General features: G+C 45.3%; 1 protein-coding gene across 3 annotated transcripts in view; it reads right to left on the minus strand.

Moving 5' to 3' along the window:
* Window positions 1-7,774: 7,774 nt before the first annotated feature.
* DNAH14 (dynein axonemal heavy chain 14) overlaps window positions 7,775-12,182 on the minus strand; it is a 231,631-nt gene continuing 227,223 nt past the window's right edge. For all 3 annotated transcript variants that reach the window (XM_081942264.1, XM_081942265.1, XM_081942263.1), the window contains 2 exons: window positions 11,947-12,093; window positions 7,775-8,444 (listed from right to left, as the gene is read on the minus strand). In XM_081942264.1, the coding sequence (XP_081798390.1) occupies window positions 8,244-8,444; window positions 11,947-12,093 (348 nt within the window). In that variant the 3' untranslated portion in view covers window positions 7,775-8,243. The remainder of the gene's footprint in view (window positions 8,445-11,946; window positions 12,094-12,182) is intronic.

Below are 12,182 nucleotides of genomic sequence, written 5' to 3' on the forward strand. Positions count from 1 at the left end.
CATTACTTTCTTGACATGCTTCTAATATTTATTTAATTAAATGGATGTTTGCTGTTCTTTTTTTAAATCAAAAAATAACTTGCATAATCTTAAATTTCAACAAACTGGTTATATTATTCATGCTGTCTTGATAGTAATATTCTTCTCCTTTCCTACTCTTCACTATAATCAATTAAGAATTCATTCCCTGTTCTCTTTTCTGCTTTATCTTAAGTGGAGAAAAATAGATATCTATGATCTTCTTAGTTAGACTTGACATATAATCAACAGTTAATTTAGTGCAGAAAAGGCATTAGATTGTAATTTGCATTGGCAAAATTTCTAGACTACATTTTTAAGAGTTGGAAAAGTGCGGTTTGTAAGAATAGAGGAGGGAGTTATCTTTGTGAAATTTCTCTTATGACCTGGTGCATGGTTATTATAATAATAGCCAAGTTGAAGTGAATAAAAATAATTGCTTTCACTTAATTTTTTGCATACTTCTGTGGCATGTGCCTCACAAGATGCCATTTAAAGCCTACAATTTGATATATGACTTGTGGAGTGACATTCTTTTGAGATAGGGTAACTAAGAATTGCATCAGAATGGGAAGATACTTTTCAAGGGAGATGTAGGTCATTTGGAGAGGAAATAACTACTTTGCCAAGACCTCCTCTCTTCATTTTTTGCCTGCCATTTTAAGGATATAGAATTCAGTGGCCACACTTTCCTCAGAAATAGGTGAGGAAGACTATGATTTTACAAACTTTAAAACTTCAGAAAAAATAAATTACATGTTTCTGGAGATCTGGAATAGTAAACGCACCATTTCAAAATCTCTGTATTTAGAATTACCGTGTTTCCCCGAAAATACAACCTGTCCCGAAACTAAACCCATGCCACATTTTTCGCGTGGGCAAAAATATAAGCCCACCCCCGAAAATAAACCCCCCCTCCGGCCAGGCAGAGCACCGCTCACTGACCTAGCGTTATTCCGAAAGCGCCAAGTCGCAGGAGGGGGGGAGCGCTCACGTTGCTTGCTGCCTTCGGGATACCGCTAGGTTGGGGAGTGGCGTTCTGCCTGGCCGAAGGGGAGAGTTGCCGGGCAGCTGCTCTCTTGTGAAGTGGCTCCCGAAGAGCCGGGCACAGCCTCAGGGGCGAAGCAGCCATGAGGTAACCATGCCCACGAGCAGCCGCCCAGCAAATCCCCTCTCCAGCCGGGAAGAGCGCCATTCACTGACCTAGGGGGTAATCCCCAAAGTGCCAAGCCATGTGGCGCTCTGCCCGCTCCCCAGCTCCTGCGGCTTGGCACATTCGGGATACCCCCTAGGTCAGTGCATGGAGCTCTGCCCGGCTGGAGAAGGGGGTTGCGCGAGCGCCTGTTCCGCTCGCAGCTTCACCAAGCCCTTGCCAGGCTCTCCCAGGCCACCGCCGCTGGCTGCTGCTGCTGCTCGCCGCCGCCGCCGCCCCGCTGCTGCTGCCAGCCGCCGCCGCCCCGCTCCGCGCAACTTCAAAACTCGGGCCGAGTCTTTCAGCATCGGCCGCTCTAGGAGTGCTCTCTATGGTGGGCCGGCTGCTGGAAAACTCCCTGTCCGGCAGCCAGCCCACCATAGAGAGCACTCCTGGAGCGGCCGATGCTGAAAGACTCGGCCCGAGTTTTGAAGCTGCGCGGAGCGGAGCGGCGGCGGCGGGCAGCAGCAGCCAGCGGCGGTGGCCTGGGAGAGCCTGGCAAGGGCTTGGTGAAGCTGCGAGCGGAACAGGCGCTCGCGCAACCCCCTTCTCCAGCCAGGGAGAGCTCCATGCACTGACCTAGGGGGTATCTCGAATGTGCAAAGCCGCAGGAGCTGGGGAGCGGGCAGAGCGCCACATGGCTTGGCACCTTAGGGATTACCTCCTAGGTCAGTGAATGGCGCTCTTCCCGGCTGGAGAGGGGATTTGCCGGGCGGCAGCTCGTGAGCATGGTTACCTCATGGCTGCTTTGCCCCTGAGGCTGTGCCCGGCACTTCACAAGGGAGCAGCCGCCCGGCAGCCCCAAAACAATAAGCCCTCCCTGATAATAAACCCAAGGGCATATTTCGTGGGGCAAAAGAAAATAAGCCCCTGGCGTATTTTCGGGGAAACACGGTACTCTTGTGGCCATACATTGTAGAGATAGTTAAGTTGTTAGTATTTAAGTTATCACAATGAGCAGAGATGGCTTTGAAATCTGAAACAAAAAAACTGGAAAATCTCAAGGATGTGATGGGGTGAGGGAGCCACAATTCTTCATTAATAGCAAATCTCAGTTGTATCAAAGTTAGTTTGAGCAATATAAGAGACAAGGTTGCATACATAGCCTTGCATTCAACAATAACTGTTTAAGCCAATCCCCAATATTGTAAAACAGATTTCTACAGTGTTAACTCTCCCATCTCCAAAGATCTGCGTTGTGAGAATTGAATGTGATAAAAAGTATTGGCTGACTGCTCCCTGTCAAAAGGATTCACTATGTAATGAATCTCCCTTAACATTCCTGAAGTTGTAATACTGCATTCATTCTTCTGTGGCACAAAAGATATGTTTTTACAAGAGAAGCTAAAAGGTATGAAAAAGGCTTTTTGCAAATAAGGGAAAAAATAGGATGGAACTACTTATAGAAATTCGTTAGGATGGTAATAAATAATGGAAAGCTCGCAGATATCTAGTATTCACAAAGTCATGGATGGTGTCTTTAATGCCAGGGAAATCTAGACCAGTGGTTCCCAAACTTTTTCAGTCCACCGCCCACTTGGTGCTACAAACTGATCCTCAGTGTCCCCCACCCAGTGGTGGCATTCAAATTTTTTTACTACCGGTTCTATGGGCGTGGCTGGGGGGGGTCATGTGACTGGGCGGTTTGCACGACGGAAGATAAGTAAAATTCAAAACTAACAATTACACATTTATTCAAAATCCAATTTAAAAACCTTTTTAGTTAATGTTAATTCAACAAAATTGTTGAACATGATCCAGTGATACCAGGTTTTCAAAGTCTGATAGTCATTTATCAAGAACCTTAGTAACTTAGTAAACTCAGTAAAATTTAGTAACTACTTCACTGTTCAGTAAATTCTTAATGTGATGGATGGGCTTGATGAAGTGATACCAGTTTCCCAATGTCTGGTTTTAAGTCACTTAGCAGGAGTCTTAATTCACCACGTTCGGTAATCTGGAGTCGATTTCTTTATATCTAGTCACTAGATGACCTACGAAGTCCCTTCCAACTCTGTTAAGATCCACCCGAAGAATCGCTCGATTTGTCGGGAAAGGACCCTTTTAAAAAGGCGTCTGTTTTATTTATTTATTTATTTATTTTCTTTGAATTTCTAGACCGCCCCCCTCTCCCGAAAAGGACTCGGGGCGGTGTACAGTCCACACAACAAACAATAAGTATCAAATACAAATATAAATACAGATATAAATACACATAAGGAGGAGGTTAAAAATTTAAAAAGAACTGTACGGAAGAATATAAATCTGGTTCTAAAAACCCTAAAATCAGTTAAATTTAAAACTGTACCCTATAAATAACCAGGTAAGAATATGTTTCCAGGAGGTAACAGTTGTCACAATTATAATTATGCCAGGCCAGCTAATCGAAACAGGTGAGTCTTCAATTTTTGTCAGAAGGAGCGGAAGTCTGGTGGTTCTGATATCGTGGGGGGGAGGTCATTCCAGAGGGTTGGGCCCATCACAGAGAAGGCCCTACTCCTTGGCGTCGCCCGCTGGCATTGCCTAGTGGACGGCACCTGGAGAAGCCCCTCCCTGTGAGTGGATTGGCCGCAGGGATGTATGTGGGAGGATGCGATCACGCAAGTAACTAGGTCTTAAGGGGCTTCCCTCCTCTACAAAACCTTCCCAGCCCCACAGAGAAATTCACTGGACCAGCAGACTTGGGAGTCGCGTTTCTGGAAGATTAAAATCTTAATTCTTACCTTCTGGGACTGCGCCCTCCCTCCCCCAGAATCCTTTTGGTGTGTCTGAATGAAGGCATTATGGAGGGGTTTTTGAGCTCCTGGACCCCCATCTCCTCCTCTGTTCCCTCCTTATCCCACCCCACCCCACCCTCCAAATTTGGAAATGTTCAAAGTTCCTTTTCAGAGCTGGTGTAGCATGTTTGACTTAGAAGCCTGTCCTAGGGGAAGGGGGGGGGTGTTTAATGTGCAGCGGGGAGTTGGGGAGGAGGCAGAGCCGCGAAGGTTCAAGCAGCAGCAAACTACCTTGCTGCTTACCACCCATCATAATTCCCACCTCCCACATATGTATGTCCTTGAGCCTTTGCTTTGATATGGGCTTCTCTTGCCCCAAATCTTGCATCACTCCTCCCACCCCTTGCAGGGCATTCTCCCCCTTCCACTTGGAAAGCTCTCCTAGCATGGGCAGGGGGGGAAGTGGAATTTCGCATCCAGCAACCAAGGCTGTTTAAACAAAAAGGGGGGGGCTGTCCACCACTCTTCTGACCCCCTTCCCTGCTTCTCCTTCCCTCCCTCCCTCCCCCAATCTTCGGAGAAGGATGAATCAGGGAGAAGGAGGGGAAGGGCCACTGACCAGGAAGTGGAGGGAGGGAGAGGATTTTCAAGAAAAGGTAGAAAGGAGCAACCCCCAGGCAGGAAGGGAAAATCAAGTCAGAGTTTAGCGCCCTCCAGCTTTGATCCAGAGAGCACCCCCTCCCCAAATTTGAAACATATTGCGGAGTTCCCATGATGTGTGGGAACAAGCAGACTCAGCTGGTTCTCCTGGGATCTCCTCCCGGGGTGGGGGAGGGGTGTCAGAGAAGTTGCATTCGGGGAAACTTTGTACAGAGCGCTTCCCATGGGTGAAAGCACGCCGAGAGTACTGCCCCACAGATGTTTCGGCTCTGGCTGCCCACTTAAAAAGCACTGCCTTCCGAGGCTTTGGGGATCGTGGAACATCCGAGGTTCCGAGGCTTTGGAGCGGAGCCCCTGGAGCTGCCCAGGTGGGGCTAGGCGAGTCCTCGCAGCCGCTTAAATGCTGGCTGGGAGTTCACTTGGACAGCCCTGCAGGCGTATGGGGGATGAGCTGAGGCCAGCCAGTTCTACAAGGGGGTTGGCGGTGCTTCTTTCCCATGTCCAGAAAAGCTGCCCCCCTCCCTTCCCTCTCCTCCCCCCACCCCCAACGCAGCTTCTCTCTCTCCCTCTCTCTCCCTCTGTGTGTGCGTCCGTGTGTGCGCGTGTGAGCGAACTCCAAAGAGAAATCCTGGGCCGTGTCCCCTCTGTAAGCCTCCGATGTGGAGCTGCGGGCTGTTGACCCAGCTTTACCTGCCTAAGTCGCTTCACTATAAAATCCCAGCACGGAGGAGGAAGGGGAGGGCATTCTTTGGAGGGTGGATCGCTACCTCTCATTCCCCCCTCCTGGGCTATGTTCCCACACCACTCGCTTAAACCACCTGTGTGGAACCCCCCCTCCATCCTCCCCCAAAGCAGCACGTGCACCACGGGAAGGCTCTCGGTTCAGCAACCGTGGTTAGTGGGAAGGGGCTTCCCCCCCGCCTGGTGGGGCAATACCGGTTCTGGACTTTGGGTTAGGAACAAGCCAACTCATTTCTGCCGCCTTTGCATATCGGAATTGGACCGCCGATGACTTTGCGGAGGGAGCGAGTTGACACCCAGCGTTTGAAACACACAAAAACATCACTCTAACAAAGGGGCTGCCTCCAGCACTCCTCTGCCACCTCCCTTTCCTCTTAGCACCCCCCTGCCACCCTCTTGCCTCTTAGCGCCCCCCTGCCACCCCCTTGCCTTTTAGTGCCCCCCCTAGGTCATCCCACCGCCTTCCAAGGGGCGACACCACCCACTTTGGGAACCACTGATCTAGATAGAAGGACATTTTACATTCCTTTTTGTGAGCATTTAGAAAATTTTCTGCTTGGCAGGAACCATAATGAGTTACCAAAAATAATTCATGCCAGACCAGGACATAAGAATGGGAATTAGTGTTTCTCAATATCTCACCTGGGACCAATACAATTATTCTGTTACTACAAGCACACAGAATTAAGAGAGAAAAATCAGCTGGTGTGGGTATATAACTTAAGGGATAATTACTTAGAATCACTTGAAAAAGCAATGACATTCTTTTCTTGGTGTTGGAGAAGACTCCTAAGAATACAATGGACAGCCAAGAAAAAACCAATGGATCAACCCACAGTCAATTCTCAATGGATCAATTCTCAGTCAATTACAAGTGGCCAGGCTCAAATTAGCCTACCCTGGATACATTATGTGAAGATCTAACTCTATAGAGAAGGTTTTAATGCTGGGAAAGGTGGAAGGAAAAAAGAGCAGCAAGGAAGATGGACTCAGTTACAGTGGTAATAGTGCTTTGTTGGGAAACTTGAAAGATTAGGGACATAATTGATGTGAATAAAATCTTATGTTTTTGCTAAGAAACAGTATTAGCTTGATTGCATATCAAGGAACTGGTAAAACTATGATTTACAAATTATAATACTAACTAAAGCAAAATTAAATCCCTCAGACTTAAAGCTATTCAGAATCTATAGCCAGCATGACCTCTGCTGAGAACTTTGGAAACTGAAGCTACACATTTTTAAAATACCAGTGAAGGCTGATTAGATTGAAACAGGATTAGAATTTAGAACTTAGAATCTAACAGAGTTGGAAGTAACCTTGGAAGTCTTTTAGTCCAACCACCTGCTTAGGCAGGAAACTACAATTTCAGACAAATGGTTATCCAACATCTTTAAAACTTCCAGTGTTGGGACATTTATAACTTCTGGAGGCATGTTGTTCCACTGATTAATTGTTCTAACTATCAGCAAATTTCTCCTTAGTTCTAGGTTGCTTCTCTCCTTGATTAGTTTCAACAATTGCTTCCTGTCCTACCCTCAGGTGCTTTGGAGAATAGTTTGATTCCTTCTTCTTTGTGGCAACTCCTGAGATATTGGAACACTGCTATCATGTCACCCCCTTGTCCTGGAGCCATTTGTTAGGGCACGCGAGGCGCTGACTTCGACCTCCTTTTGAGGCCGTTTTTCGCCCTTTGGAGGCTTCCTTGAAGCCACTGGAGCGCAAAAAACTGTCCCTGTGGGCAAATCAGAAGTTCAGGAACAGACTTACGGTTTGCTCATAGGACTGTTTTTCGCCCTGCAGAGCCTTCAGGAAGCTTCCCTAAAGGCCTCGGAGGGTAAAAAACAGCCCTACTTCCAAACCGGAAGTCACTTAGAAAGCCTCTGAAGCCTGGGGAGGGCGAAAAAAAGTGCCAAAAGCGGAGGGGGTCATGCGCGCAGGAGTGGGTGGTCGCACGCATAGCATTTTGGGTATGGCACACCCGTTTGTGACCCCCTTGCGCTTCCCCCCGCTTTTGGCATGGGAGCCAAAAAAGGTTCGCATCACTGCCCTAGTCATTTTTCTCAGACTAGACATACCAGTTCCAGCAACCGTTCTTTATATGTTTTAGCCTCCAGTCCCCTAATCATCTTTGTTGTTCTCTGCACTTTATAGAGTCTCAACATCTGTTTTTACATCGTGGGACCAAAACTGGATGTAATATTCCAAGTGTGGCCTTACCAAGGCATTATAAAGTGTATTAACACTTCACGTGTCTTGATTCTATTCCTCTGTTTATGCAGCCTAGAATGTTGACACACTGCTAGCTCATATTAATATGAACAGGTATAAAATTATATGTACTAAAGATAGCAATCCTAATTTTTTGAGGTGGATTAGCAAGAATGTATGAAATTTTGAGAACATACAAGTCCTGTTATAAAATTACTCCTAGAAGCTTGCCCAATTCATTTATTAAAATAGTAGGCATAGGAAATTAATTCAGAAACACAAGCGTACCAGACAGTTATCTGTCACCTGCTTTTAACCTTGCTTAAATTTTACATTATTCCAGGCACTATCAAAATACACTGGACTGCAGCTGTCAATCATTTCTATTTTTAAGGAAGGATTATTTAACCTATTTGAGATTTAGAACAATCTTAGAAATAAAAATTTCTAGACAAAATGCCAATTTACCATGTACCATCTTTGATCACTGCATACACTAATTTTAATTAATTTATAATAATTAAATAAATGAAAAAAGGCAAAAAAAACAACCATAATATAAATCGAGTTTGCACATATTGCATGGGAAACAAGTTTATTAATTAATCTAAAACTTTAAACAATTAAAACTAGGTTGCATCTGATCCTAGACTGAAATAGTGAAATATTCATTTCAAATAAGGAACAATAATATTTTATATTTCCTAATCATCCAGTTGACATAACAGTGCAACTCCTCTCATTATCCAGTGGCTAGGAGTTACCAGACTTGGCAGATTAATTTCAGTTACAAAATTTGTAGATGTACCCATAGAAGACAGCATTCCTGTTCTTTGAGATGTCTTGTATAAAGGACATTCATATAAAAGCTGGTCTTCATCACAGAAACTTCGGGAAAAGGTAATCTAAAAAATAATTAAGATATTAATCTCAATTTCTACATATTAAACAAGTTGTACACCTAAGGATCAGTAAAGAAGCAAATTAAAGTGGTCATCTGTGACCAGCATGCATTATAATAAAGGAACAATTTAAATATCAGTGACGTGCAGTCAGGTGAGGCAAGTGAGGCATAGCCTCACCACTCTCATCATGAAAAAGAAAAGTAAAAGGAAAAAGCTGAGCTACTTGCTGCCTCACCGTGGATGACTCTGCTTAACCTCACTGGTGCTCTCCCTCCCCAAGTGTAGTGACTTCCTCCCCAGGCCCCCATTCATTTCTCTCTCTCACACACACAGCTGGATAAAAGTATATAAAATCTAGCCCAGCTTCACTGATTACAAGTTTGAAAAGGCAACGTGGCTCCACCTGCAATCAAACTACACTTGGGGAGGGAGAGCACAAGCGAGCACTGAGGAGACCACAGGAGGAGGCAGGAAGCCAGGCAAAGAGCCATGCTGTAGTACGCACACTTCCCCCCAGCCTCTTTCTTTTGGAAGGCTCGGCTCCCCTCCGGCTTCTCTGCCTCTCCTCTCACCCCAGCCTGCCAGCAGGAGGTGGTGGGTGGGCTTTATTGTGTTCCAGGCATTTCCCACCCAGACAGCAGGCTGCATTTGCAATTGTGGAGGTGTTTGGGAAAGGCAGCAGGGGCAGCTTCTCCAAGGCACCTGAGGACAGAACAAGAAGTAATGGGTGGAAACTAATCAAGGAGAGAAGCAACTTAGAACTGAGGAGAAACTTCCTGACAGTTAGAACAATTAATCAGTGGAACAGCTTGCCTACAGAAGTTGTGAATGCCCCAACACTGGAAGTCTTTAAGATGTTGGATAGCCATTTGTCTGGAACGGTATAGGGTTTCCTGCCTAGGCAGGGGGTTGGACTAGAAGACCTCCAAGGTCCCTTCCAACTCTACTATTGTATTGTATTGTATTGTATTGTATTGTATTGTATTGTATTGTATTGTATTGTATTGTATTGTATTGTATTGTATTGTATTGTATTGTATTGTATTGAATGGGGGTGGTGGTGGCAGAGGAGCTGCTTTCAAGCCACTGGAAAAGATATCCAATCCAACTTTTGTGTGTGTGGGGGTTTGTTTGAGAGTGAGTGAGAGAGGGAAGGGGTAGGAGAGATAGTCCAATCCAACTTCTCTGTGTGTGTGTGTGTGTGTGTGTGTATGTGTGTGTGTGTGTGTGTGTTTGAGAGAGGGGGAGGAAGGGAGAGAGGGAGGAAGGAGGGGAAGGAGAAGAAAAAGAAAAAGAAAGAAGGAGCAAAGGAGAAAAACAAATGCTGTCGCTTTAAATTGGAACTGAGCACGCCTGGCTGTGGAATTCTGGGAGTTGAAGTCCACAAGTCTAAAAATATTTGAAACTCAGCACTGTGTCAGTGCCTCACCAGTCATAAACCTCACCGCACGTCACTGTTAAATATATACTGCTCATTGAGAGTTGGGATTCAAATTAAGGTTTTTGCAAGAACTTTGGAACATCCTGTAAATCAGTTAATGCTCCCATCACAAATATATTTTAAAAAGCAGCTGTTGTAGTACAGTGGGGCAAAAAAGTATTTAGTCAGCCGCCAATTGTGCAAGTTCTCCCACTTAAAAAGATGAGAGAGGCCTGTAATTGGCATCATAGGTAGACCTCAACTATGAGAGACAAAATGTAAAAAAAACCCCAAACAATTACATTGGCTGATTTGGAAAGAATTTATTTGCAAATTATGGTGGAAAATAAGTATTTGGTCACCTACAAACAAGCAAGATTTCTGGCTCTCACAGACCTGTACCTTCTTCTTTAAGAGGCTCCTCTGTCCTGCACTCATTACCTGTACCAACGGCACCTGTTTGAACTTGTTATCAGTATAAAAGACACCTGTCCACAACCTCAAACCGTCATACTCCAAACTCCACTATGGTGAAGACCAAAGAGCTGTCGAAGGACACCAGAAACAAAATTGTAGACCTGCACCAGGCTGGGAAGACTGAATCTGCAATAGGCAAGCAGCTTGGTGTGAACAAATCAACTGTGGGAGCAATAATTCGAAAATGGAACACATAAAAGACCACTGATAATCTCCCTTGATCTGGGCCTCCATGCAAGATCTCACCCCGTGGGGTCGAAATGATCACAAGAACGGTGAGCAAAAATCCCAGGACCACATGGGGGGACCTAGTGAATGACCTGCAAAAAACTGGGACCAACGTAACAAAGGCTACCATCAGTAACACACTACGCCGCCAGGGACTCAGATCTTGCAGTGCCAGACGTGTCCCCCTACTTAAGCCAGTACATGTCCGGGCCCGTCTGAAGTTTGCTAGAGAGCATTTGGATGATCCAGAAGAGGATTGGGAGAATGTCATATGGTCAGATGAAACCAAAATACAACTGTTTGGTAGAAACACAACTCGTCATGTTTGGAGGAGAGAGAATGCTGAGTTGCATCCAAAGAACACCATACCTACTGTGAAGCATGGGGGTGGCAACATCATGCTTTGGGGCTGTTTCTCTGCAAAGGGACCAGGACGACTGATCCGTGTACAGAACAGAATGAATGGGGCCATGTATCGTGAGATTTTGAGTGCAAACCTCCTTCCATCAGCAAGGGCATTGGAGATGAAACGTGGCTGGGTCTTTCAACATGACAATGATCCCAAACATACCGCCCGGGCAACAAAGGAGTGGCTTCGTAAGAAGCATTTCAAGGTCCTGGAGTGGCCTAGCCAGTCTCCAGATCTCAACCCCATAGAAAAACTTTGGAGGGAGTTGAAAGTCCATGCTGCCCAGCGACAGCCCCAAAACATCACTGCTCTAGAGGAGATCTGCATGGAGGAATGGGCCAACATACCAGCAACAGTGTGTGCCAACCTTGTGAAGACTTACAGGAAACGTTTGACCTCTGTCATTGCCAACAAAGGATATATAACACAGTATTGAGAGGAACTTTTGATATTGACCAAATACTTATTTTCCACCATAATTTGCAAATAAATTCTTTCCAAATCAGCCAATGTGATTGTTTGGGGTTTTTTTTTAACATTTTGTCTCTCATAGTTGAGGTCTACCTATGATGTCAATTACAGGCCTCTCTCATCTTTTTAAGTGGGAGAACTTGCACAATTGGTGGCTGACTAAATACTTTTTTGCCCCACTGTAAGTATAATTCTTCCAAAACACAAAACAATAGTATAAAATATTGTCATTTTTCATACTGGGCTACTAGTTTGAAGAACCGGTAAATACCACCTCTGGCTGGTCCCACCCCCATCTATTCTCTGCCTCCCAAGTCCCAGCTGATCGGGATTTTGCAGTAACCTTCCCCTGCCATGCCCACCAAGCCACGCCACGCCCACAGAACCAGTGGTAAAAAAGTTTGAATCCACCACTGAGTGACTTATAACATTTACTTAAACCTGGGTAATCAAAATACAAAAATGTCCTACCAAGATAGTGAAACTATACTACTCACACTTTGTGGTAAAAATTGGATGACTGGTAGTGGATAATATCTTCTATGAAGTTTAGGTTCATCCAATGCCTGTGTACGGGGATTCCAGCATGCACCATCTATGTACAAGCCGTGAATTTTAACTCCGGTTTCATACTGAGAATGTTCCTAATAAAAGATAGATAGTGTTTCTACTCAGCATTGTTGTGAATTGCTCGAAACAAGTGGAAGATTTAACTAAAAAATTAAAACCTGGT

This window comes from Natrix helvetica (genome assembly GCF_964273705.1).
Source record: "Natrix helvetica genome assembly, chromosome: 2".
NCBI lineage: Eukaryota > Metazoa > Chordata > Lepidosauria > Squamata > Natricidae > Natrix > Natrix helvetica.